The following is a 25,726-nucleotide window of genomic DNA, read 5'->3' as shown; positions in this document are numbered from 1 at the left end:
ATAGAATGGAGCCTCCCGCCTGCGCTGAGGGACTAAGGCACTTGGCCAGTGCCTTTGTTTTGGACTACAAACACCAGCATCCCCTGCCTGCCACTGGTTCGCTATTTTAGACTACAAACTCCAGCATCCCCTTGCCATCAGATCCCTTTTTTAGACTACAAACACTAGCATCCCCCTATTATATAATCTATATATAATTAACTCTCTCTCTCTCTCTCTCTTTATATATATATATATATATAATTACGTATATAATCTGTATACAAGATCAAACTCTGTATACAGTATGTACGCACACACATATAATGTATAATATATATAGAACAATACAATATATATCTAATAATAATATTATAATAATAAACATATCATTGTAAATAATTCTATTATATATAATATATATATTGTATGGTTATAATATAATATATTGCATATAATCTGATATTATAATATATATTTATTATCGAAACATATGTCACATAATGATATATGATACAATAAACCCCTCCAAGGCCCGCCTGCTTTCTCCTCTCACTCACGCCCCCAAAATTCAAAAAAGGGTCCGTCCCCCTTTAAGGTCCAAGCCACGCCCTCCGCTCCTCCCCCTCCCGCTTTCCCCGCCCCTTTCTTACTTCACCTGCGATTGGCTGCTGAGAACGGGGCAACGGCCGGTTTTGAGTTACAGTGGGTGGGGCTCAGAAGCCGAGGAGGCGGGACTTCGGGGGGCCAATCAGAAACGAAGCCTGGCTGATAGAGATAGAAACTAGAGTGATGCGTGGCGGGTTCGCTGCGAGAATCTTGGTGCTGCTGGAAAGGCCGAAGCCACCTCCATTTCCAGGTGAATTTTCTTCTTATTCTCACAACAACAACAACAACAACAACATGTTCTTCTATGTGTTTATTGTCGTCTCTGTAGAGCTCAGGGCAGCATGCCTGAGTCTCTTCTCATCCCAGTCTTTCATCTTAACAACAACCCTGTAAGGTAGGCTTAGCCAGAGGGAGAGGAAGAAATAATGCAGCTTGACACCACTTCCTATGGCAGGCTGGGATTTGTAGTTTCAGGAGGGTCAGTGCTTCAGCAAACTACAAACCCCAGGATCCTCTGGGGTGGCGCCATCATCATGGCCGCCAAAAGTGGGGTCAGACTGCACTTGTTTCTACAATGGAGAGGCATCCTTGAAACTTTGGAGACTACAGTTTCCAGAATCCCAGAAGAAGCCTGCACTGCCAATGCCCATGTTGCTGCCCCAGAGGGCTCTGGGACTTGTTCTCTTGGGCTGCGTCCACACTGAAGAAATAATCCAGTTTGACACCGCTTTAAGTGCCATGGCTTGATGCTATGGAATTCTGGGAATTGTAGTTTCCATTGATACTTCTTTTGGTTCTGCTTAGAATCGCATTGGCCTTTTTAGCTGCCGCATCACACTGCTCAACCGTCTACTAGGACTCCTAGATCCCTTTCAGACCTATAAGTCTACTTAAACCTTTTGGCTGAAGAGCAGGGCATAAATAAATGAATATGATTATTATCATTATTATTATTATATTAAGCCAGGTGTCCCCATCCTATATCTGTATCTATAGATGTTATCAGAAGTATAATCCAATGGCAATCCGAACGCAATCATGGGGTTTCACGTTATTGCGTGATAGACCGCCACACACAATTTTGGGCAATGGCATGCTATTTTTGGGCAATGGGAAGCCAGTTCAAACACAATTCGCATTCACTTAAATTTGCTAAACTAGTGAATTCACATGAATGCGTTCTGGCCCCACTTTCCTTTCATTTGAGATTAAGAGACATTCCTCCTGCGTGAAAAAGTCCTATATCTGTATCTATATATCTGTATTCTATCTGTGTCTATGTAAAGCTGAGATTTCTTTTTAAAGAGTTCTTAGAGGGATACCATCTGGATGTGGTGGTTTCTCTCAATGAGGTCTTGAGGTTCTTCTCTCTTTGCCACGGCTGGCCTTGGCGCCTCAGTCTGCCCTCCTGGAAACATAATAATATTATAATAATTTGATCAGTTTTATCAAAGAAAGAGATAAGGTTTGTCTGGCATGACTTCTTCCAGTGAAACCCGTGTTGACTTTTTGTGATGATGGCATTGCCTTCTAGATGTTCACAGACTCTTTCTTTAATGATCTGCTCCAGAATCTTTCCTGGGATTGATGCCAGACTAACTGGACGATAATTGTTGGGATCCTCTTTTTCCCCCTTTTGCCTCACTTCCATTGCTGCAGACTGGGTCCAGAAGGTAAAAGTGGCATCATTCCCACTTACAGATAAACCAGTGTGCAATCTAGATCAGTGGATCACTTCGACAGTGGATTGTGGTTTACACTACACTTGCCCCGATCTCTTTTTCTGGCATCAAAATAACCCACTTGTGGTTCCCATTCACAAATGAATCAATTCAAAATGATTCGGTTCCAGCAGACCAAAGGGGACATTTGAATCAATTCCAATCCATTTGTGGTTCACACTTGCGCAGAATTGATTTATCAAAAAAGAAGCACTAAAAATCAGCGTCAAAAAGCCGTGGGTTAAATGGGTCTGGTGCATGCCCCCCTTTCGGAATTGCTTCAGCAATTCAAATTAAGTGGGAACTAGGGTCATTTCAAACCGAATTGCGATCTGGATTAAAAGGAGGGAATGAGGCCAGTGTTTTGCATTCAGTTAACTCAGCAGGAGAAGAGAGGGCAGGATCTCCTACTTCCCAGGAGGCTCAGGCAAAAGCAAACTGCTTGTGTGTGCTTCCTCATTCACAATATTTTGGCCATCTTGGCTGCACTCTGATGTTACTTGAGCTGCATCTGCACTGAAGAATTAATGCAGTTTGACAGCGCTTTGCCATGGCTCAATGCTAGGGCATCCTGGGATTTGTAGTTTGCTGTGGCACCAGAGGTCTATGACCGAGAAGGCTAAGTTTCACGCCAAACTACAAAACCTGGAATGGAGCTGCAGTGGTTTGATTATATGCATTGGTTGTTTATACAGTTTGTATTTTTAACTGCATAACTTGCTTAATTTTGTATAGTTTGTATCTTATGGCTTTCAGATTGTATGCCATTGGCAGGTTATATGCTGTTTTGATGATGCTTGTAAAGTGCCGTGCAAATTTGTGGCTTGACCATGAAACCCACTGGGTGAAGTCACACTCTCTCAGCCTTGGGGAAAGGCAATGGCAGCTCTCTCAACAAAACCTTACGGTCACCATAAATGAGAAACGGCTTGAAGGCAAACAATAACAGCAACTATCTTTTGTGGGGTAGAGCCCACCTTGCCAGAATCTTCCTCGGTTTCTATTCAGATCAGCATCTGCTGGTCCGTATGCCAACTGCTCCAGAAGTGTTGGACTGACTTTAAGTCCCATGATCCCCTGCTACCCTGGTCATTGAAGATCTGGAGAGCAGCAGGCTGGAGGAAAGCAATCTGCGAAGGTGCACAAGACTGCAAATGGTGTAACACAACTACCCTTCCAGAATGTGACAGACAATACAGGAAGAGCTATAAATATCTTTTTCAAGGGGGCTATACATACATATTAAAAAGTTGCATTTAATAAGGTGAAGTGCTGCCATGCAGGACGAAAGGGCAAACTGTCTTGTGGCACCTTAAAAGACTAATAGCATCTCTGGGTTTTTCTGGTGGCATATTAGCTTTCATAGGTGAAAGAAAGCCCATTTCCTTGCTGGCGTGGAGCATTTTATCTCAGATTATTTCCCCATCAATCTGTTAGAGGTTTCATGCTACACATTTATTGTTTTCAGGGAAGTAGCCGTGTTGTATCACGGGAAGACAGGGCTCACCGGAAAAGACGATAATGCTTGGAAAAGAGGAGAGTGGGAGAAAAAGAAGGAGACCACATTCCAGGTGGAGAGAGACTCCATTGTGGGAGCCACAGCTGCCATGAGTTTGCAAGACCTGAGCAGAAAACCTGGAGGTTTTTCATTCATAGGGGTGCCTTAATTTATACACTTTGATAGCACATGGATGCCACGTTCACTGTTATGTCTTTCATCTTATTTAGAGTTTCATGGAGTATTTTGCCATATGGGATTTATAGTTTCACAAGGTATTTACGTTTCTGGGATCTATGGCTTCATGACGTAGCTTGATTTCTCCGCCAGAGAGCTCTAGTGTTTAGAGGAGCATAGTTGAAGAAATAAACCTCCCAACTGAGGACTCAGGTGGGAGACAAAACCCACCCACAAAACAGTGAGGAGGAACAGTTAGGGTAGCTGTCCAGATCTGTTTCACAGTTGTCCTTAAAACTTTAAAGTGCCATCTAGAATCAGAGCAAACTCCTCTTTTTTATCTATAGTTTCTTGTGGGTTTTTCGGGCTATGTGGCCATGTTCTGGAAGAGTTTATTTCTAGTGTTTTGCCAGCATTTGTGAGAATGCTGGCATGGAAGAGAGTGGGGTGTGTGTGTGTGTATGGATGGTATGGCCCTGGGTAGGGAAGAGTGATTTCCATGTTAATCTGTGTGGTGTTCTATTGCTGAATGGCAAGGCCTCAGGGTGGGAGGACATGGAAATCACTCCTCCCTACTTAGCGTCACACAGTGTGTATGTGTATACAGTGAGCCCACGCCATACATGGGCTCCTTATAGGCGGCTTTCAGCATATGATGAAGCCACTCGGGAAACGCACTGCCACGCAGTGAGCATGAGCCCCATTATATCCAATGGGGCTTGCAAATGGCGTGTGCGGCGAAGGGGTGTGCGCAGCAAGCATGAGCCCCATTGGACATAATGGGGCTCAAGCATATGCGTTTTTTGCTTTACGCGCGGGTCCAGAACATATCCCCTGCATAAAGCAAGGGCCCACTGTACACACACACACACACACACACACACACACACACACTCCAATCTCTTCCATGCAAGCATTCTCTGAAGATGCCAGCCACAGATGCCGGTGAAACGTCAGGAACAAACTCTTCTAGAACATGTCCACATAGCCTGAAAAACCCACAAAAAACTATGGATGCCTTTGACTTCACATTGAAAATCTTTTTTATCTGTCTTTCAGGAGAGTGGAGGGCCTTGGCAGCTTTTGGAATAGATCTTGCTCCTCTGAGGAAGACTGGTGTGGAAGGGCTGTTGGCTGAGAACAGCAGGTAGGAGTCCTTTCTGAGCTGCTCTGGAGCATACAAGCGATTTCTCGGAGTCCAAGCATTTCCTTTGGACAACATTTTCTGCTCCTTTGTGTCTTGATTTTGCTTATTTGACATCACTTCATTCCCATTGTTTTTTTTCTTTGCACAGCTGCAACAGTGCTTTTGTTAGCATCCTAAGTTTGACAAGGCGCCTTGAACTTCATTTTGGCAGAAAAGTGGGATATAAATCCAATAAATAAATGAATAAATAAATAATACACAGAGAGCATTGCTCCAGCCGTGAATCCACGACGGACACCCCTTTTTGCTAACTGGACATAAGCTCAGATTTCCCTTTCCAAAAGTCTGGGGGCAACTTTCCCCCCTGGTTTCTAGCGGGAGGGTCTTAATATTGTTCTGACTTCTCTAACATGGAGTAAGCCATCCTCCTCTGTGCAGATTTTTCAACTGTAATAATAATAATAATTAGCATTATAATACAGGTTGAATCTCCCTGAATTGTGTCTCCCAAATTCTGAAATCAGAAATACTCCAAAATGCAAACCTTTTCTCATGAGTGGCTGAGACAGTGACACTTTCTGATGGGTCGATGGGCACAAATTTTGTTTCATGCACAAAATTATTTATAAGATTATGTATAAAATTACCTTCAGGTTATGTAACATAATTGAATTTCGTGTTTAGACTTGGTCCCATCTCCAAGATAATCTCATTATACATATGCAAATATTCCAAACTCTGAAAAACTCCAAAATCCAAACCACTTCTGGTCCAAGTATTTCAGATAAGGGAGACTCTGTAGAGTAAAATAGTAGTAAAGTAAAATATTAGGGGATTTTGACATTCAAAATGATAAACAATCAGAACATAATAGGTCAAAAATAAATGTGACTGAGAAAAAGAAAACTTGGATTTGTAGGTGTGGCAATCACAGGATTCAAAAGAATTTAAGACAGAGAAAAGGAGGAAAAATTAAATATAGAGACCTACAAACTGAGTTTGGGCCTCTGGGAAAAGAACACAGCTTGGTTCCAGTAGTGATCTGGAAACCAATTCAAAGGAATGGGGAAAAAATCTGAATTATATTACCACAGAGAGGATCACAGCAATGCAATTGCAAGAAATAACACTGCTTAGAATGTGCCACGTTATCTGACGGTTCCTCAAAAATGCGTAGATTCTTGCACAGCATCTGAATCATTGGTGGTCCAAAGGTCCAGTTAGAAACACCTGGTAGACTGTGAAAGTGGGACAGTAATGATACAAAGGTGCAAAAAGCCAGCTGTAAACTGGTAGCTTTTTCAAAAATACAAGAATGGGGGAAGGGATGAGCAAGAAGAGGACCTCAGGATCGGGGCAAGAGGCTGTCCGCATGTCCGCAGAGGAGCTGGGAGGAAGCAGAGTTCGCCCCAACACTGAGAAACCTGCTCCGATTCTCAGGTATGCCTGTCTGATGCTTTATTCATTCTTTCATTTCTGTGATTCCTTTCTCCTGATGCAAAACATCTTGCAACATATTAAAATGCCATAGTAAATTCTTGCCATGAAATGGTGTATGTTAATTTAAAACGACCACTGAAATCACTTTAAAACACTACTTTAATACAAAACCATGCTTTAAATGCCAGGATCTCCATTGAGACAAGAGTGGGTAGCTTCCAGGGGGGCTGTATTGGGCTGCCAGGGGACTTGAGGGGTTTTCTTGTTTGGTGTTAATTATCATCAAGTTGGCTTTGACTTACAGTGACAGGAGAGCCAGCCTGGTGTAGTAGTTTGAGCATTGGACTCCAACTCTGGGGACGAAGGTTCAATTTCTGCTCAGCCATGAAATCCCCTGAGTGACCTTGGGCAAGTCACACTTTCTCATCTTCAGGGGAAGGCAGTGGCAAACCTATGTGCAAATCTTGCCAAGAGAACCCCATGATAGGTTTGCCTTAGGGTCGCCATGATAAGTTGGGAATGACTTGAAGGCACGAAACAACATGTGGACAGAGGTGTGCAGAAATTAGAACTGGTCAGTTTCAAAATGTCTGTATCCATGTTACGTTACTATTACATTACTACACAGCAGAGTCAGCTAAATACCCAATGTGCATTGCGCATCAAGGTGCATTGCTCTTGCCGATATCCTGATACACATCTTCACAATTCATTAACGGGCTGCATCTGCACTGCAGAAATAATACAGTTTGACATTGCTTTAATTGCCATGGCTCAATGCTATGGAAATCTGGGATCAGACTACATTCCCACCAAGGGGTTTCCTTCCACAAATACACACACACACACACAGTATTTAACTTAAAGAATATTCCCTACCAAAAAGGCTCCCGTGGTCCATAGGAGCCAAGTTCATCGTGGTTTGGGTTGTCTTGGGCTGTTTCACTCCAAATAATAATAATAATAATAACAAAACAATGAGTTTCATTCTTAGAGAAGACCTTCTTAGCACTGCTCCCATTTCAAATTTGCATTGTGGTTTTATAATTTACTTATTTTAAGCAAAATATAGTTGCTTTGATAATCATATTTGATTCTTTGTTGTGTATGCATTGATTCAAATGTTAATTGTTTTGTGGAGCAGGGAGTTAAAAGAAGGGTTTGTTTGGGAAGTAAGGGTTAAACCCAAACAATGGAAAGAAGAAACTGAAAACATTTTTAATTCTTTCCCTCCATGGACGCTGGCCAATTTTACGTTGCAGTCGTGGAGGCGAGTGGCAAACAAGATGGAGACAAGTCAGCCATGGGGATGAGGAAGAAGCCTTTCAGCAAAATGAGTAAGTCTACAGTATATTTATTTATTCAGTTTATATCTTGTTGTTGTTATGTGTCCTCAGGTTGACTATGGTGATTCTTATCCTAGGATTTTCTTGGCCAGTTTGATTCAGAGAAGGTTTTGTCATTACTCTCCTCTGAGGCTGAGACAGTGTAGCTTGCCCAAAGTCAGCTGGTGGGTTTCCGTGGCCATGGCAGAATTTGAACCCGGACTTGTAGCCCAACATTCAAACCACTACACCACTGACTCCAACATGGTGACCCTGTCCCAAGGTTCTCTTGGCAAGATTTATTCTGAGGAGGTTTGCTATTACCTTCCTCTGAAGCTGAGAGAGTGTGACTTGCCCACGGTCAGGGTTTTGAACTTCTGGACTGCAACTCTGAGAATTCCCCAGCCAGCATGGTGGGTTGAGAAATGATAGACAAATGCTTTAGATAAATAAATATAATTCTTGGTTTTAATCTTACCAGAACATGGAGAGATATGAGTCCAGCCAGAGTTACCAAGAGGAGCCCCTCTGCTTACGCTGATGCCAATAAGTCAACCAGAAATGTATCTGGGAGGAAGGAGGACCAGATGGATCTCCCATTTGAGGACTGCAAGGAGGTTTTGATAGGTAATGATCTAGCATTGAAAGGAGGAGAGACATTGCAGAAAAAGGAAAAGTTAGAGCGAAAGAAATCTAGCAGCTTTAAAACAAACTGATTTATATTTTAACATCAGCTTTTGTGGGTGAGCTTTATATTTTAGCATGAGCTTTAAAACAAACTGATTTATATTTTAGCATTAGCTCTTGTGGATATCAATCCACTTGGAAGTGACTCAATATCCACAAAAGCTCATGGTAAAATATAAAGGCTGCATCTGCACTGCAGAATTAATGCAGTTTGACACCACTTTAACTGCCACGGCTCGACGCTGTTGAACTCTGAGGCTTGTAGTTTTGTGAGATATTTAGCCTTCTCTGTCAGAGCGTTCTGGTGCCACAATGAACTACAAATCCCAATATTCCATAGGCTGGAGCCATGGCAGTTAAAGTAGTAGCAAACTGCATGAGTTCTGCAGTGTGGCATCATCCAGAGGTGGTGATAGGGTGATATTAAAGCCTTAAAGGTTTTTAAGAAGAGTTATGCTATTCTAGGAATGGACTAGAATAAACTGTAATTAAGATACAGAAAGATGAAATTGTGATCTATGCTGTAAATCTTCACAAGGCTTTGGAAACACAGGGTTTTCCAAAATGAATGTATGTAATGGGCTGAACTCTTCTTATTTTAGTAGAATTGGTTTTGTGGTCAGAGACGTGTTTTGTGGCTTTGTGTGTTGAGGGAGAAATAGGTTGCAAGTTGAACTGAGGTCCAAAACACACTGAAGAAATAATCCAGTTTGAGACCGCTTTAACTGCCCTGGCTCAGTGCTAGGGAATCCTGGGAATTGTAGTTTATTGTGGCCCCAGAGCTTTCTGACAGACAAAGCTCAGTGTCTCAAAGATCCCAGAATTCCTTACCATTGAGCCAGGGCAGTTAAAAGCAGCCTCAAATAGGATTATTTCTGCAGTGTGTTTTGGACCTAAGGAACTGGGCTCCTGTTCCTTTAACAGTTGTTTAGAAGAAGGAATTTCCACAGGCGTTTTAACTGATGCTCATGTTTGAATGAAGTTACATTACTGATGTGATGGCAATGCTTTCTGATTACACTTTTCAAATGGTGCACTGTAGATCTAATGCAGTTTGACACCACTTTAACTGCCATGCCTCAATGCTACCGAATCCTGGGATTTGTATCATTATTATTATATGCCACCTTTCTCCCAATACAGGGACTCATGAGGCACCAGCACTCTTTGGTAGAGAAAGGCTAAAGATCTTGTAAAAAATACAGATCCCAGGGCTCCATATCATGGAGCTATAGCACTTCAAGTTGTGTTAAACTAGTCTGGCATCAGGAATGCTTGGTAGTCCTGTTGGCTGGAGGTTCTGGCAGTCCAAAGAAAGTAACTTTTCCAATGAAAGGTATGTGCAGCTCTGTCACTTGAGGCCTTCCTAAAAGTGGGCTTGCTTTTTGCTACCCCCACAAAATGAGGGGCTGTGAAACTCCAATGCTCAACTTTGGTGCAATGGCTGGACAGGTAGAGTAAATCCCCTCACAAGACTCTAGTGCTTCTAGTATAAATGCTTGCCTCTGCTTTTGTCCCGCAGGAGATCTGGCACCTCTGGCTAAGCCAGTCTCAGCCGAAGCCGAGAAGAGATGGGAATGGAACAGCCTGGACACTTCGCTTGAACCCAGGACTCAGGACGGGGCCCAGTCCCTCACCAAAGCAACCCAGACTGAAGGTAACTCCCATGTGTGTTGTGGCCAACAGTTATGGGCATTGCCAGGTCAGGATTATGCCCATGATGTCACTAAGGTTGGTGTCACCCACTGCAATAACTCACGGTGTCACCCCCGCCACTGACCTCCTATACCAGAGTCATACAGAATGATTAGTAATGCTTTTTGCACTATGTTACTCATAAACTGTAATTCCCATATATCAGTGAATGCCATGGCAACAGTTGTGACATAAACAACTAGCAAAATTAAAATTATACCTTTAAATGACAGTATCATACACTCAGCCTAAATGCATTTACAGATAAATCGTTTTGTGTGATTAAAGTGAAAATTGGGTAAGATGTGATGTTTTTAAAGAAATTAAAAAAATAAGTACATGTTGAAATTTTAAATTTTATTTTTTAAAAAAGACCTGGGCCTCTCTTTTCTCCTCCCATTGAGCTCAACCCCACTCACGCCGTCTCTTCAGCATTTCAATGGGACATAGGCAAATGCTGCAGCCCATTTCTGCCCAAATGCCAGTGTCTGAGGATAAGTGGACACCTGCTTAGTGTGTCACCTGTTGTGGTTTGTACCCCCTGCACCCCTCAGTGATGCCACTGGATTATGCCTAGCCCTATGATTTTAGGGCTAGAACCTGATACTTAGGGATGGCCTCCCATGATAACACAGGAAGTGAGTCCTGATGATGTCACACAGATGACATGACAGTGGATCTTGGGGTCATGTTCCATAACCTGAGCAGAGAGACAGAGGACCACAGAGACTGTCAGGAGGGAGAGGCTGCTGGTTTTGCTGCTTTCCTCAGTGGACTTGGCTCTTCTGGGACTGAGGCCCCAATGCAGCAGGCTTGCACTAGGTATGGAGGGCAAAAGCTTGTCCTTTTGCCTGACCGAGACAAGGGCCTGTTACTTGCATTAACCATTCTGGCTTTTGTCATCCGCCTGTCTGTGTATTGTATTGTTTTATAATAATAATAATAATAATTATTATTATTATTATTATATTTTCCCACCTGTCCCAGATGGATCGAGGCGGGATTACAGCTCACTAAAATACACATAAAAACAGTTGGCTTAATACAGGAAGGATGTGCTTTCCCGAGGAGGGAGGGGATGCACAGATTCAGCCAATGGAATCATAGGACCTTTTCACACTAGCGAAATCCCACTGACAAATGGGATTTAAAGTGGATTTAAATTTTTTTAAAACTCGCAAATGTGGGAACTCCCTGAAAGTGAAAAGCTGCTGTTTTTGTCCCCTTTATGTTTGCTTCATTTTTGCATTATTTCTGGTCTGGCAAGATGTCGTGTGATAAACCTGCATTTGCAGGTTTTAAAAAAATTTAAATCCACTTTGAATCCCGTTTCTCGCTAGTGTGATGAGGTCCATACAGGGCAGAGTGGGCTATGGAGGGAGGAGACAATTAAAATAGCAAGGAAGAGGGTGCTTGCTGTCTCCAAACTGTGTCCCAGCCCAAAGAGCATGGATAGCCTAGGCTGCAAATGCTGCTGCTGAATGCAAAGTCAGTGAATGGTAAACGGCTGTCATTCAGGACCTGATCCTGGATGACCATGCTGACTTGGCATGTATTACAGAGGGCTGGTTGGATGAATCTGGGGCAGTGGGGTACTCTCTCTCAGCTTTGCCCACCAGGCAGCAGCAGGTGAAACCTGGCGGGCAGCACGGAGGCGGAGCGGCAATGGTCTATTCTGATTCTACCTCCCTGATCAGATGCCCCCTCACACAGACTACAGGTTTTGAATGTGTTTATTTAAAGGTGGCTAAGAAGGAAAGAAGTATTAGACAGAATCCTGAAGTGTAAAGGCATAGAGCTGAACACTGAAGTTGGAACTGTTGAAGCCATTGCATTCCCTGTTACCATGTATGGATGTGAGAGTTGGACAGTGAAGAAAGCAGATAGGAAGAAAATCAACTCCTTTGAGATGTGGTGCTGGAGAAGAGTGCTGGGGATACCATGGACCGCCAAAAAGACAGACAAATGGGTCTTAGAACAGATCAAGCCTGAACTCTGCAAGCCAGGATGATGAAACTGAGGCTGTCATCCTTTGGGCACATAATGAAAAGGCAGGACTCGTTGGAAAAGACAATGATGCTGGGGGAGGTGGAGGGAAGAGAGGAAGACCACATGCCAGATAGCTAGACTCAACCAGGGACCATGGGCCCGAAGCTACAGGACCTGAGTAGGGAGTAGAGAATGGGGGCCTTGGAGACAGGTCATTCACAGCAACGCAGTGAATAAGAGTTGACTCAAAGGCAGCTAACAACAACAACCTGGGACATAATAGGGATTCTGTTGGTGTACCACCCACCCTGCTGCTCAACAGTCTCCCTGGGCTAGCTGGGGTGGTCTCAGGGTTGGCATTGGAGTCCCCATGGCTATTAGTGTTGGGGGACTTCAACATCTATGCTGACACTGCCCTTTCAGGAGTGGCTTAGGACTTCATGGCCTCCATCACAACCACGGGTCTCTCCTAAATGGTACCTGGCCCTATTCATGCTGTTGGGCACACTCATAGAATCATAGAGTTGGAAGAAACCTCAAGGGCCATGCAGTCTAACCCCCTTTTGCCATGCAGGAAGACACCACTGAAGCCGTTCCTGTGACAGATGACCATCCAATCCTCTCTTTAAAAACCTCCAAAGAAGGAGACTCCACCACTCTCCCAGGCAACATATTCCACTGTTGAACAGCTCTTACTGTCAGGAAGATCTTCTTAATGCTGAGGTGGAATCTCTGGATCTTGTTTTCTGTGTTGAGTGGAGTGAAAATGATATTGGAGTGGAGGAACTCTCCACAGTTCTGTTTTCATGGACAGATCATAGGTCAGGTTCAGATGCACTAGAGACTCTGCAGGGGTGGGGGACAGATTAGGATGGTCTGCCCCAGGAGGTTGATAGATCAGGATAGTGTCATGGCCAGCCATAAGGAGGACGAGGAGGAGGACTCGGCTCCTCAGGCGCAGGAGGAACCTGAGGCTGTGCCAGGCCCCAGTTCTGCCCTGCCAGGTCCCGGCACTGCTCTCCCAGCCCCAGTGGATTTGGCTCAGCCAGACCCTAGCTCTGTGGGTTCAGTGAAGCCTGGGGCTCAGCAGCCCAGTCTTGCCCCAGTAGAAATGCCAGGCTTGGGAGACATAGAGCAGCAGAGCACTGAGGTTCCTCCCTTCAGCCAGAGGAGATCAGAAAGGGTGTGCCTTCGTCGTTCCAAGAGGTTTGCTCATTAGGCAATCAGCAGCTGTGATAAGGGAGCTAGATATAAGGCACCTGGCGGATGCTGAGGGCTCTTGTCAGAGACTATTTGTTGTCATTGGTGAATGCTGCTTGATCTGGCTCCTGGCTTCCTAGACTCTTGACTGCCTTTGAATCCTTGCCCTCGGACTGGCCACTTGACCAACCCTCTGGCACTCTTGACCTCGGCCTGGACTGGTAGTGTGGCTCTCTGTGATCCTGAACTTTGGACTGGTTTGTAGCTTACTCTCTTCAGACTTGGTTTGGCATTGTTGCTGGAGGAACTGCTTCTTGGCAGCTCGGCGTGTTTACCTTTTGGCCAGCAGGCTCTTATCAGCTGTATGAGTGTGTGTTGGTAGCATTCCCAGACAGATAGATTCCTGATGGCTCTTGGGGAGTTTTTTGTCACCTTGGCAGACAATTCTATTGGAAGCTCTGGCCGACCATTGGAACGGGAAATGGCCAGGTGGTGGACCCAGTCGCTCCTGAGCGTTCTCTCATGGAGTGGGGCCAAACTGTCTGTGCCGTTCCAAGGCACCACTTTGTATCTGGTTCCACCCCCACCCACCCCAATTTTGCTTTAGACTCAAGCTTCTGACTTCAGGATCTGAGCAAAAAGAAATAAAAGAGGACCTTGTAAGCCCAAAGCCTGCCTAGTCTTACTGAACCAGAATGCTGAGTGACAAAGGGAAACACTTTTGATCCCCAAGAAAAGAAACACAGTCCATGCAGTAGGAAGGAAATGGCTCCAGCTCTCTAAAATGGAACACAATGAGGAACTGAAAGAATCAGGTGACTCTTGTGCTTGAAAAAACAACACAATGCCTCATGTTTCAGAGTTCTTCGCTTTAGGAGTGCATCCAACACTGTAGAAGTAATGCAGTTTGACACCACTGTTGTAGCTCCATCCTATGGAATCTGAGATCTGTAGTTGTACAAGGTATTTAGCCTTTTCTTCCAGAATGCTGCTGTTGTCCTCCAAGTCATCTCCAAATTATGTAACCCTAAGGTGAACCTATCAGGGCTTTTTTCTTGTTCAGAGGAGGTTTGCCATTGTCATCTCCTGAGGTTGAGAGCATGTGACCTGGCCAAGGTCATCCAGTGGGTTTCATGGCTGAACTGGGAATTGAACCACAAAATTAAAAATCCCAGGATTCGGTAGGATGGAGCCAGGGCAGTTAAAGTGGTGGCAAACTACATTGTTTCTATGGTGTAAATGCATCCTAGATTGGATCACTAGGAATTAGTCACTTGAGATGGCTTGTTGTAGTGGAAATGATGCTTGCCCTCATGGCTCTTAGGTTTCTGAATCCCCTCCCCTAGTTTTTTTGCTACTTAGGTTTTACAACGGGGAAAACCTGAAGCTGTGCAGTCCCTTGCTGCAGCTGCTTGCCCTATTTGCATTGTCTCTGGTTGCAAAGTTTGGGGGTTTCCCTCCCACAAGCTGAGAAGAGGTTGTAGGGGAAGTCTATGGGTTACTATGAATGGACACTGGAGGCTATGTATGGGACAAAGGATTGTTTCTCTGAAAGAGTTCGTCAACCACTATTGACCAATATACCAGGAATGGGGAATCACTTGTTGTAATTGACTTTGATTTATGACTGCCCTATGAATGAGAGACCTCCAAGTCACCCTGTTATCAACAGGCCTGCTCAGGTCTTGCAAACCCAGGTCAACCATAGCATCCTTGATGGAATCCATCGATCTGTAATGCACTCTTCCTTTTCTCCTTTTGCCTTCTCCTTTGCCAAACATTATTATCTTTTCTAGGGAATTTCATGATGTGGCCAAATTGTAAAGCCTCTGGCTTCCAGCAAGAGTTTGGGCTTAGATTTGCTCTGGGACCCATTTATTAGTCTTTTTAGTGGTCTGTGGTATCTGTAGAATTCTTCTCCAGCCCCACATTTCAGGTGAGATGATTCTCTACCTATCATCTTTCTTCACTGTCCAGCTTTCATAATCATACATAGAAATGGGAGATATCATGGCATGAACAATCCTAACTTTAGCATTCAGTGATTTAAAAAAATTGTATAAAATTACCTTCAGGCTGTGTGTATAAGATGTATATGAAACATAAATGAATTTTGTGTTTAGAATTGCATCCAGATCTCATTTTATATGTATATGCAAACACAGGTATTCCAAATTGAAACAAATTAAAAATAAATCTAAAATTCAAAACATTTTTGGTCCCAGGCATTTCAGATAAGAGATACCTGTACTGAAACTTCCTAAAGTGGACATGTAAAACATTATAGTGGAACCAGCTACTCGAGGCAGAAAACCTTCCATTCTTGACTACTGTGTGGCCACTCTGCGCATTTTCCTTGATGGTCATTTTCACTACAGAGGCCATAATACACCACTAGGTTTTGGAGGGGTTTTAGCTACCTCTGTGTTCTGTATTTTTCTTTTTTAAAGATAACTTTATGAGTCTTAAGTAATGTCAGCATTGTGTAGCGCTCTCAGTTTTGGACTAGGACTCTGTGAGACCAAGGTTCAGATCCCTGCTCAGCCAAGGAAACCTACAGGCAGAATCTGGGCAAGCCACACTCTCTCAGCCTTAGAGGAAGGCCAGGGAAAACCTCCTTTGAAAAAATCTAGCCAAGAAAACCCTGTAATAGGGCCACCTTAGTGTGGCCATAGGTCAGACAAGACATGAAGGCATACAACAGAAACAACAACAACAGCAAATGAATCCTAAACAGGTTTTTTCCCTGCAGCCAAATAATTCTTTAAAATAGTTATACCCTTGTTGTTGTTGCTGTGTGCCTTGAAGTGATCCTACTATTAGATTTTCTTGGCAAGGTTTATTCAGAGGGGGTTTGCCACTACCTTCGCCTGAGGCTGAGAGAGTGGGACTGGCCCATGGCCAGTCTTGGTTTTCATGTGGATTTGAACCTTGGTCTCCAGAGTCGTAGTTCAACACTCAAACCACACCACCACCATACTTTAAAAAGTATGGGGGAAAGTATGTTCAGGGGAAAGAGGATAAAGCCAGCTGGGTTGCATGGTGAACAATAATGTGTTTAGTGTCAACAAAGATGAATTAGTGTTTTCATCCAAACAAATATGAATCATGAGGCTTCAAGATATTTAAACAGGAGGCAGGCATCTCAGCAGCAGTTTTTGCTGATAGTTTGAGGTTGGGCTCCTTGCCATAAGAAACTATTGAGCCACAAGAGGGCAACCTCTGCCCTGTTTTCCTTGCCATTTTCTGCTGGAACCATTTGCCTGGTATTCTTGATTTGGGACCCTTCTCAGCATCCTCTTTCCAGGTAGAATTGGTACAGGTCAGTGGTGCAACAATATATTATTATTATTATTATTATTATTATTATTATTTTCTGTGATTTCAGCTGGATGTGCCGACCATGAAGATCAGCCTTCTTTCCATTCAAGAAGGGATTGTGATGCGATCTACATGATGGACCTGGCCAAAAGGTAACACACCTGTAACTTTGGGAAAGGAGATTCCCTGGTTGTGGTGGTAGAGAGTGTGTGTGTGTGTGTGTGTGTGTTTCTATGGGCCTTTGCAGGATTAGTTCTCACAAAAGAAGGATGAGTTGTTGTCGTCATTATTTTATTTATACCCTGCCTTCCTCTTGGTTATAGAGATTCAAGGCAGCTAACAAAATTTAAAAGCAGTACAAGTTACAAACAAGGAAAAGCATTAAAATACTGTATAGATACAGAATTTTAAACACAAACAGTTTCAAGAAGTTAAAATTTCCCCTCCGCTTTCTCCTTGAGTTTCCCTGGTTCTTGTCCCCTCTGCATCTCCTCTTTCCATTCTTTTGGAGGACGGTTTGTACTGATTTTGCAAATCTGCAAAATTTTGCAAATTGCACTAGAGCTATTCCACAGATTTGATTTTTTAAAAAATAAAACACGGCATGTTTTGCTGAGGTGGTCCTATGGTGGGAAGGGCAAATTTTCTCTCCTGAATTTAATTTCCCCCTTAATGTCTTATATTACAAAAGTGCCATTTCACTGATGCACCTATAGCACTATGACTATTTTTTTTCTAAAGAAGAAAAAGACAGGGAATTGAGGAGAATAAAGAGAATTTTTATTTGCTTCTCTTGGAATTAAAAAGAAATCTATTCCAGAGTGGGAATACAATTGGAAATTACCAGAATATGATCCAGAATAATAGAAAAAGCATTAGGATATTTGGGGTGGGTGGATGAGAGAACTACAGCAACAAATACAGGCCCGCCCTCACAACCATGGAACCAGCATGTGCACTTTCAGTTATCTGTTCCTCAAAAAAATGGGGACAAATTCCATAGGGTTACACTGGAAAAAGCCTAGAGAAATGTCCTCTCTAGGAATCTCAAGGCCCTCTAATGTAATTCTATGGTATGTTTGTAGACTGTCCTTCATTTAAATAGGGTGGCTACTATCCATGGTTTCTGCTATCTGCAGTAAGTCTGGGAACTGAACCCCCAACATATTGGGCAAAATGGGTTGGGCAACTCATGGATTAAAATAATAAGAAAAGGAGTTCAATGTTAGCAAGAATGTCTTGACTGTAAGACCCATTCCTCAGTGGAATAGACTGCCTCTGAGCATAGTGAACTCGCTTTCATCTGAGGTCTTTATGCAGAGGTTGGATAGCAATCTTTCAGGAGTGGATTGGTTGTGCATTCTTAATAATGCAGTTTGACACTCCTTTAATGCCATGGCTCAATGCTATGGAATTCTGGGATTTGTAGTTTGTTGTGGCATCAGCGTTCTCTGACAGGGAAGGCTAAACATTTCACAAAGCTACAAATCCCAAGATTCCATAGCATTGAGTAAAATCAGTTAAAACAATCAAACTGCATTGTTTCTATAGTGCAGATGCTGCCCAAAATAACCACAGGTCTGGAAATGAAGTCCTACTAAGAATAGTTTAGAGAGCTTGGTATGCTGGCCTTGGAGAAAAGAAGATGAAGAGGCAATAGGGTGGCGAACTTTAAATATCTGAAGGGATGTTCTGTAGAAGATGAAGCAGGTCTGTTTTCTGCTGCTGTGGCATCGCAAACATGAACCAATGGATATAAATTACAAGAAAAGGGATTCCAGCTAAACATTAGGAAAAGATTCTAGCTATTCAACTCTAGAATAGACTACCTTGTAGGTTGGTGGAGTCTCTTTCTTTGGTGGTCTTTAGAAGTTGGATGGCCATCTCTCGGGAGTGCTTTTTTGTGTGTGGATATTCCTGCATGGCAGAATGGGGTTGGACTAAGTGGCCCTTGCAGCCCCTTCCATCTCTATGATTTGTTTTCAGAGCAAAAATCCCTCAGCGCTAATCCTTCTCATAGAATTATAGACTTGGAAGAGACCTCAAGGATCATCCAGTCTAAACCCCTGCCATGCATTCTTTAGCAAGGAAAGCAGGAACTCACAATCAAAACATAGCCAATAGATCATAGAATCACAAAGTTGGAAGAGACCCCAACTACCATCCAGTCCAACTCCATTCTGCCATGCAGGAAGACACCATCAAAGCACTCCTGACAGGTGGCCACTCAGCCTTTCTTTGAAAACCTCCAAAAGAAGCCTTTGCTTGAAGACTTCCAAAGGAGGAGACTCCACCGCTCTCTGAGGGACTGTGTTCCACTGTCAAACAGCTCTTACTTTCAGGAAGTCCCTTCTAATGTTTAGGTGGAATCTGTTTTCCTGTCGCTTGCATCCATTGATTGATGTCCCAGTCTCTGGAGCAGCAGAGAACAAGCTTACTCCATCCTCATCATGACATCCCTTCAAATATTTAAACATGGCTGTCATATCACCCCTGAAGCTTCTCTTCTCCATGCTAAACATTCCCAGCTCCCTAAGCTTCTCATCATAGGGTTTGGTAGTTCCCAGACCTTTTACAGTTTTGGCTGCCCTCCCTGGACATGCTCCAGCTTCTCAACATCCCTCTTGAATTGTGGTGCCCAGAACTGGACACGTTATTCCAGGTGATGCCTGAACAAAGCAGAATAGAGAAGACTTTGGCATAGCGTAGAACACCTTCTTCTGACTTGCTTATTCCTAGAAGTTTCCACTCATCTCCTGGCCATCAGTGGGATGCTGTCTTCACGGTTTTAGAAATGGGTTGGGCTAAATGTGGCCCTGGGCCCATTTTTTGAGCCCCCAGCCTCCCCCAGCTGCCCCTTTTTGGGGGGTGATGGTGGAGGTAAGAATTACCTCTTCTGGATTTGGGGATTCGCCCTTTGAATAGGATTCTGGCCTTCCTGCACTATTCAAAGAACAACTTGTTTTTCAAAATTAGAGGGTTTCCCAATTACTTCCATTCCACCCCCTCCGCTTTTTTTTTGGGCAGGCCATGCAGTCTGCTGAGGATCCAAGGGCAGAAAATGGCACACTCTTCTGGATCTGGTGCACTTGCCTATGTCTGCTTTATAGTGTTTGGTTTGCCCATCTTTGGACTAGAAGCTCATTAAAAATTAAAACTGGAGGTTTTGCCAGGAGGTACAGTTCTGCCCACGTAACCATGTCATAGTGTGTGTGAATTAGCAAGTCTAAACTGTGTGCAAACCGACAGTTGCTTTATTAACGTGGGGAACCTGTAGATAGTGTAGATAGGTAAACCAGGAAAGGCAAACTATCCTTGTTGCCATCTACTAAACCTGTTTCCTTCTTGGTTTGGACAGTTTGGAGAAAGTAATCCATCAAGGCATGAAAGAATTATTGGGCTTCCTGAAGATCTTTGTCAATATACCCATCTTTTTCATGCTTGAATTGGTCCAGTTTCTCGGCAGATCTGTATTCCAGGTGAGAGGATTCTACTGTGGGTTAGTGGGAGCTCTTTATTCAGGAAAAAGAACAACAGATTGCTATTACAAAAGGGTCCAAGTTATGTTTGTAGCTACTTCGGAAGAGCAGATTTGTTCTTTTTAACACAGACTGATACACAGTAAGATTAAACCTCATCACCATAATACTGACAAATTTTGAATTTCTTTTGCTGTTCCCACATACAACCAGCTTATTCACACATACAGCTTTTTTTTGTTTTTATTGTTTTAATACATTTTAATATTTTAATTGTTTCAGTGTGAGATTGTTTAAGTGTGTATTTTATACTTTCATTTAACTTTCATAGGCCTGTTACAGACAGCCAAAATAAAGCTGCTTCGAGTCACAGTGGAGGTATGGTGTTTCAATGATGCATGCGTCCTAAGAGTCCAGAAGTCGCACCAAAGCCACACTCCATCCCTAAGGATTGGAGCGTGGCTTTGGTGTGGCTTCTGGACTCTTAGGACACATGCATCACTGAAACACCATATTTCCACTGTGACTCGAAGCAGCTTTATTTTGGCTGTCTGTAACAGGCCATAGTGTTTTTACTCTGTATTGTTTTAAAATGTTGTTAGCCATCTTCATTCCCATTATTGGGAGAAAGGCAGGATATATTCATGTGTAAGTCTAGAAGCTTTAGTCAAAAAATTGACCCCCCCCCAAAAAAAAAAAACCCGAGTTGACTTATCTGTGGGTCAATGCAAGTACTGTACTTTAACTCTTATGCCAAATGGAACCATGCCCTGGTGAAAGGCAAGAGCTCCATTTGTCCTGGAAGCACTAACCTCCCACTCTGTTCTCTCATTCACCCAGTCTCCAGTATGAGCACATGCCTGCTGGAATTTTGAAAGTTGTTTGGCACTGTTTCTCTTTGCTTCATCTTTCAGATCCTTTGTTACATGCCCTTAAGTTTTAGCCTCAACTTATCCACGGGTCATATCAAAACCCCAAATCCCATTTGCCCCATGCATCTCATGTGGTAGATCAAGCCTACAGAAAGCTTATGCAACACCCTTTTTCTCTCAGTTAGCCTCAAAGGTGCTACAAGAGCCCTTTGCATACTGATATTCCAGACTGGCCTGGCAAAGTCTTTGAATTCTGGCCTTGTAAGGTACCCCTTGGTAGCTGTACAGGCAATCTCTTTGAGCGAGGATCGGCTGCTCCTTATTGTGCCCTTCTCTCCCTTCCAGGTGCTGTTAGTGGGCCTCATAACTGCCATAGGTGACCAGATGTTAGAACCCCTCCTGGCGGCTCTGTTCAACAGCATCATACAGCCGCTGCTGGTCTTCCTGCTGAACGTCCTCTGCACCATCCGGAACTTGACCTATCCTCTCATTGAGATATTGAAGGGCATCTGTTCGCAAGTAGCAGTGGTGCTGCGTGCTTTCCGGCTGGTGGAAATCAACCACCATCCCAAGAATGCTGTGGCTGAGCATGTCTAGCAGGAAGGGATGACCGTCACAGACTGTAAAACGCTCAACAGTGTGGTATAAGCACCAGTTCATCACTGGCCAGTTTGACTGAGAACAGAAAACGGTGGTCTTACGTGGTGGCATTCAGTTTGTCCTTGGGAGGGTTGCATTTGTTGTAAAGGCACAGGCTTGCAGTTTCGGGCTGTGTACTCCTAGGTTTAGCTTTGCCACAGTAGGTGCTAGTATACTGACTCAGACTATGGGACACCAAGGTTCAAATCCCTTGTCAGCCATGGAAATTCACTAGGCAACCTTAGGCAAGACACACTTTCTCAGTATTAGAGGGTTGCAAACCTCCTCTGAGAAAATCTAACCAAGAAAAGTCTAGTAGAGGCTCTCCAGAGACAGTGTAGTGTTTTGAGGAGTGGATTAGGACTGTGGGAGGCTACAGACAAACAACAAAACTAAACAAGATGTTTAGAGATTAACATCCAGTTTTGAAAAATACATATTTATTGTTGTTGAACAGCTCTGGGGAAAGCCAGCATGGTTTAGTGGTGTGAGCATTAGACTAGGACTTTGGGAGGGCAAGTTTTGGATCTCTGGTCAGGCATAGAAACCCACTTCGGGGCAACCTTGGACGAGTCTCACACTCTCAATCTTTATCCTCTGAATAAATCTTGCAAAGTAAACCCAAGAAGGGAGTTGCCTTAAGTCAGAGTTGACTTATAAGCATATAACGGAAGGGAGATGCCAGTGGTCTCCATGTCTTGATGTGCCAACCCTGGCTCTATCTCAGAGAGAGAGAGGCTGCGTCTCTACCACTGTAGCCCAATAGTTGGATTATTGGAATATACATTGTGCTGCCTTTGAAGACAGCTAGGAAGCCAGAGCTTTTACAAAATATCACTGTTGCAAGAGTGTTAAATAAGACTGCGTATTGGGAATGAGTCTCGCTCATGCTGAACATTGACACTGGCTCCCATTCCATTCCTGGGTTCAAAGGGGCTTTGCACCACAGTGAGGTGGTCCATCTATAAAGAGACCAGAGATTTGCATCCGCTGTCTCCTGGGATTTGTATGCCTTCTTGGGGAAGCACTGACACGTACCTTTTGGGGGAACAGCGAAGGGGAAGCTAACAGGGCTTTGCATGTGCTAACCCCAAAGATGCTTCTATTTCTTCTGTTTGTGTATCCTGGTCTTAGGGGAAACCTTCCAAAAGAAGAGGTCCTCTTCAATAGCATTTGGCCACTGATAAACTCCAGGGTTCTTGATTTTCCCCAGGAGATTTGGTAAAGTACAATGAGTGGTTCAGCTCCATTAGCCTGCACTGTGTAAGCAAGGAGGTCTACATTCAGTCGCAGCTTCAGAGAGGCAGCGGAGGCTTCCTTTGGGTTCTGTTAATTTATACATACTTTATTATGTGGAAATACTTCCATCAAATAGTGTCCAAGGGAAGAAGGAAGGAGGGGGAAATCCCTGAAAGAAAGAAGATGTGGATGTTTCTGAGGCAATGGGTGCAAAGTATAACGAACGTGATCCTTGGATAAACCACACTTGCAAAATAAAAAATGGCTCCAAGTGAACCCACCCTTCATCCAAAGTCTGTATTTCTGCCTTTGCTTTCACTGATGCTAAATCTTGATCATATTTTTATTATTACAACATTTTAAAATGGCTGTTCATCCTCATGGGAACCAGGAGAGAACACAAACAGAACATTACAGAATGAGAATGAAATAGTAAACAACAACAACCCCACAATGCTCTACTAAAATGAATACAATCAGCACCAGTCAGTTGCAATGCCTGGGCAACCAAAAAGTCTCTGCTTTGCAGCTGCCAAAAGAACTGCAGGGTCAATGCCCCTTGTCTCTCCTTGGGAAGGATGTGCTACATTTGGGGCTCCACAACCAAGGCATCTCTGCTGTGTTGAGCCATAATGCACCTTTTGTAGCTAGAAAGACCTTTCCTTGACAGTTTTAAAGCATGGACAAAATGTCAGAGAAAGAGATGCTCCTTCATTTGTTTGCAGAATTGGAGTCTTTGAGGCTAGCTGTTTTTGCTGAGGTCCAAAACACACTGCAAGAACCATCCAGTTTTACTCCACTTTAACTGCCCTGGGCCAGTGCTAGGGGATCCTGGGGACTGTCGTTCTATGAGACATCAAGCCTTCTCTGTGAGAGAGCTCTTCTGCCACAATAGACTACATTAACCAGCATTCCCTGGCACTGGCTTCCCTAGCACAGCAGCTAACCTGTCAACCTGGATCCCTTCTGCTGCACTATGTTTTGGACTGGAACCATCTCTAGGCCTTGGTCAAAGGCCCAGCTATTCCCCTCTTGACCACACTTGGCAATTGGCTAGAACCAGTTCCGCTGCTTGTTTTTCCTCCAGTTGAAACTGGAGCATGTCCAGAGGAGGGCGACCAAAATGGTGAAGGGCCTGGAAACCATAAAGCCCTATGAGGAGTGGCTGAGGGAGCTGGAGGAGAGGGTTAAGAGGTGATATATAATAGCCATGCTTAAATGCTTGAAGGGAGGCCATATTGAGGAGGGAGCAAGCTTGTTTTCTGCTGCTCCAGAGACTAGGACCCGGAACAATGGATGCAAGCTCCAGGAAGAGATTCCCCCTCAACCAGTGTTGCCAACAAGCCTGGAAGATAATTCCCGGAAATGTTTGTCCAAAACCCGCTGAATCCCCCCAGATCCCACGGAATATTCAGTCACAATTCCCGGAAAATTCCCATAATGTTCCAAATGCAGCTGAAGAAGTGGACTTAAACTGGCAACACTGATATCCTGTAGACTCATTCTCTGGGGCTGTGATCTGGAAGCGTGGAGGCAATTCCCTTGTCAAACCAGGGAATCCTGGGAATTGTAGTTTGTTGTGACATGTTGAGACACTGCTTTTACCGGCAGCCAGGGCTCCATGCATGAAATTCTGGGCTTGGTGGTTTGTTGTGCCCAGAATCCCATCATCGCAGGGAGCCTTGCAGTTAGAAGCAGTGCGAAACTGGATTATTTCTGCAGTATGGATGGCAATGGAAAAGGGAACGAAAAGAGAGCCACAAAACAAAATTCTTGGAAGACAGGGCAGCAGGGATGCCAAGTTACCAGGTGCTCTGCCCATGCTCAGAGGCATATTTAATCACTAACACACACACACAGTCTCAGGGACATCACATTCACATCACACAACTAACTAGTAGGGCAGCCCATGGAAGGGAGGGAAGATGGAGATAAACATCCCTGATTATTCTACCCAGGTGCTCTGCCCATGCTCAGAAGCACCTTTCCACCTCTTTTTCTCCTCCATTCTTCTACTTTTTCCCTACTAGATTCTCCTCCCGTCGACCCAAATGGTCCACCTCACAGTACAACAACAACCCTGAGAGGTAGGCTTGGGGCACTCTGCGCAAGCTCAGGAATTCAGAAATTCAATTGTCACTCTCAGGCACACACAGAAGTCCACAACATCAAGCCATGAGACCATGGTCAAGTATTGCCTTTGTGTGCCTTAAAACTTAGGTCTTACTTGGAAATCCAAGGCAATTGGGATTAAGCCAGCCAAGATCCCTCACTCCCTGCCTCTCTCTCTCTCTCCAGCCCTGCAGCCCCTGTGCTTTGCCCTGGGGCCTGAGAATGCCTGTCCTCTCTCCGATTGGCTGAACTATTCCTCCAAAGAGTTGGGGTTGGTTGGGCTCGCTCCCTCCTGGCTCTCAGAGGGAGACATTAGAGAGAGAGAGAGAGAGAGGGTTTTCTCCAGCCCTCTTGGCTGGAACTGTTACGCTCCAAAGGGTTGCTCTGCAGGCAGCCTTCTCAGGCTGGAGCTGAAAGGGCCAAAGTCATGGAAAAGGCACTGAATTAGAGCAAGGCGCCAAAATCACACGGAAAGCTCTGAAAAGTCCCCGTCTTCACGTGAAAGTGGCGGAATTGGCAAGACCGCCCTCAGCATTAGGAGGAACTTCCTGACAATAAGGGCTGTTCGACAGCGGAACAGACTCCTTCCTCAGAGTG

At 44.1% G+C, this 25,726-nt stretch overlaps 1 protein-coding gene across 3 annotated transcripts; it reads left to right on the top strand.

Annotated features, from left to right (window-relative positions):
• Positions 1-751: 751 nt before the first annotated feature.
• LOC149311558 (uncharacterized) lies at positions 752-23,298 on the top strand. 3 transcript variants are annotated; one of them, XM_089527378.1, is made up of 10 exons: positions 812-838; positions 3,778-3,880; positions 5,044-5,131; positions 5,280-6,571; positions 7,834-7,908; positions 8,378-8,523; positions 10,106-10,240; positions 16,856-16,940; positions 20,147-20,267; positions 21,485-23,298. In XM_089527378.1, exons 4-10 carry the CDS (start codon positions 6,447-6,449, stop codon positions 21,734-21,736), a joined length of 939 nt encoding a protein of 312 aa, XP_089383504.1. In that variant the 5' UTR covers positions 812-838; positions 3,778-3,880; positions 5,044-5,131; positions 5,280-6,446; the 3' UTR covers positions 21,737-23,298. The 3 variants fall into 3 exon arrangements, with proteins under 3 accessions (XP_089383503.1, XP_089383504.1, XP_089383505.1); XM_089527377.1 differs by lacking the exon at positions 3,778-3,880 and having other exon boundaries at positions 752-838; XM_089527379.1 differs by lacking the exons at positions 812-838; positions 3,778-3,880; positions 5,044-5,131 and having other exon boundaries at positions 5,160-6,571.
• Positions 23,299-25,726: the final 2,428 nt, after the last annotated feature.

Source organism: Sceloporus occidentalis, unplaced genomic scaffold (assembly GCF_023333645.1).
Source record: "Sceloporus occidentalis isolate IW3139 unplaced genomic scaffold, rSceOcc1.0.p SCAF_5, whole genome shotgun sequence".
Taxonomy (NCBI): domain Eukaryota; kingdom Metazoa; phylum Chordata; class Lepidosauria; order Squamata; family Phrynosomatidae; genus Sceloporus; species Sceloporus occidentalis.
The sequence above is the reverse complement of the archived record's forward strand: the minus strand, read 5'-3'. Positions and strand labels throughout refer to the sequence as shown.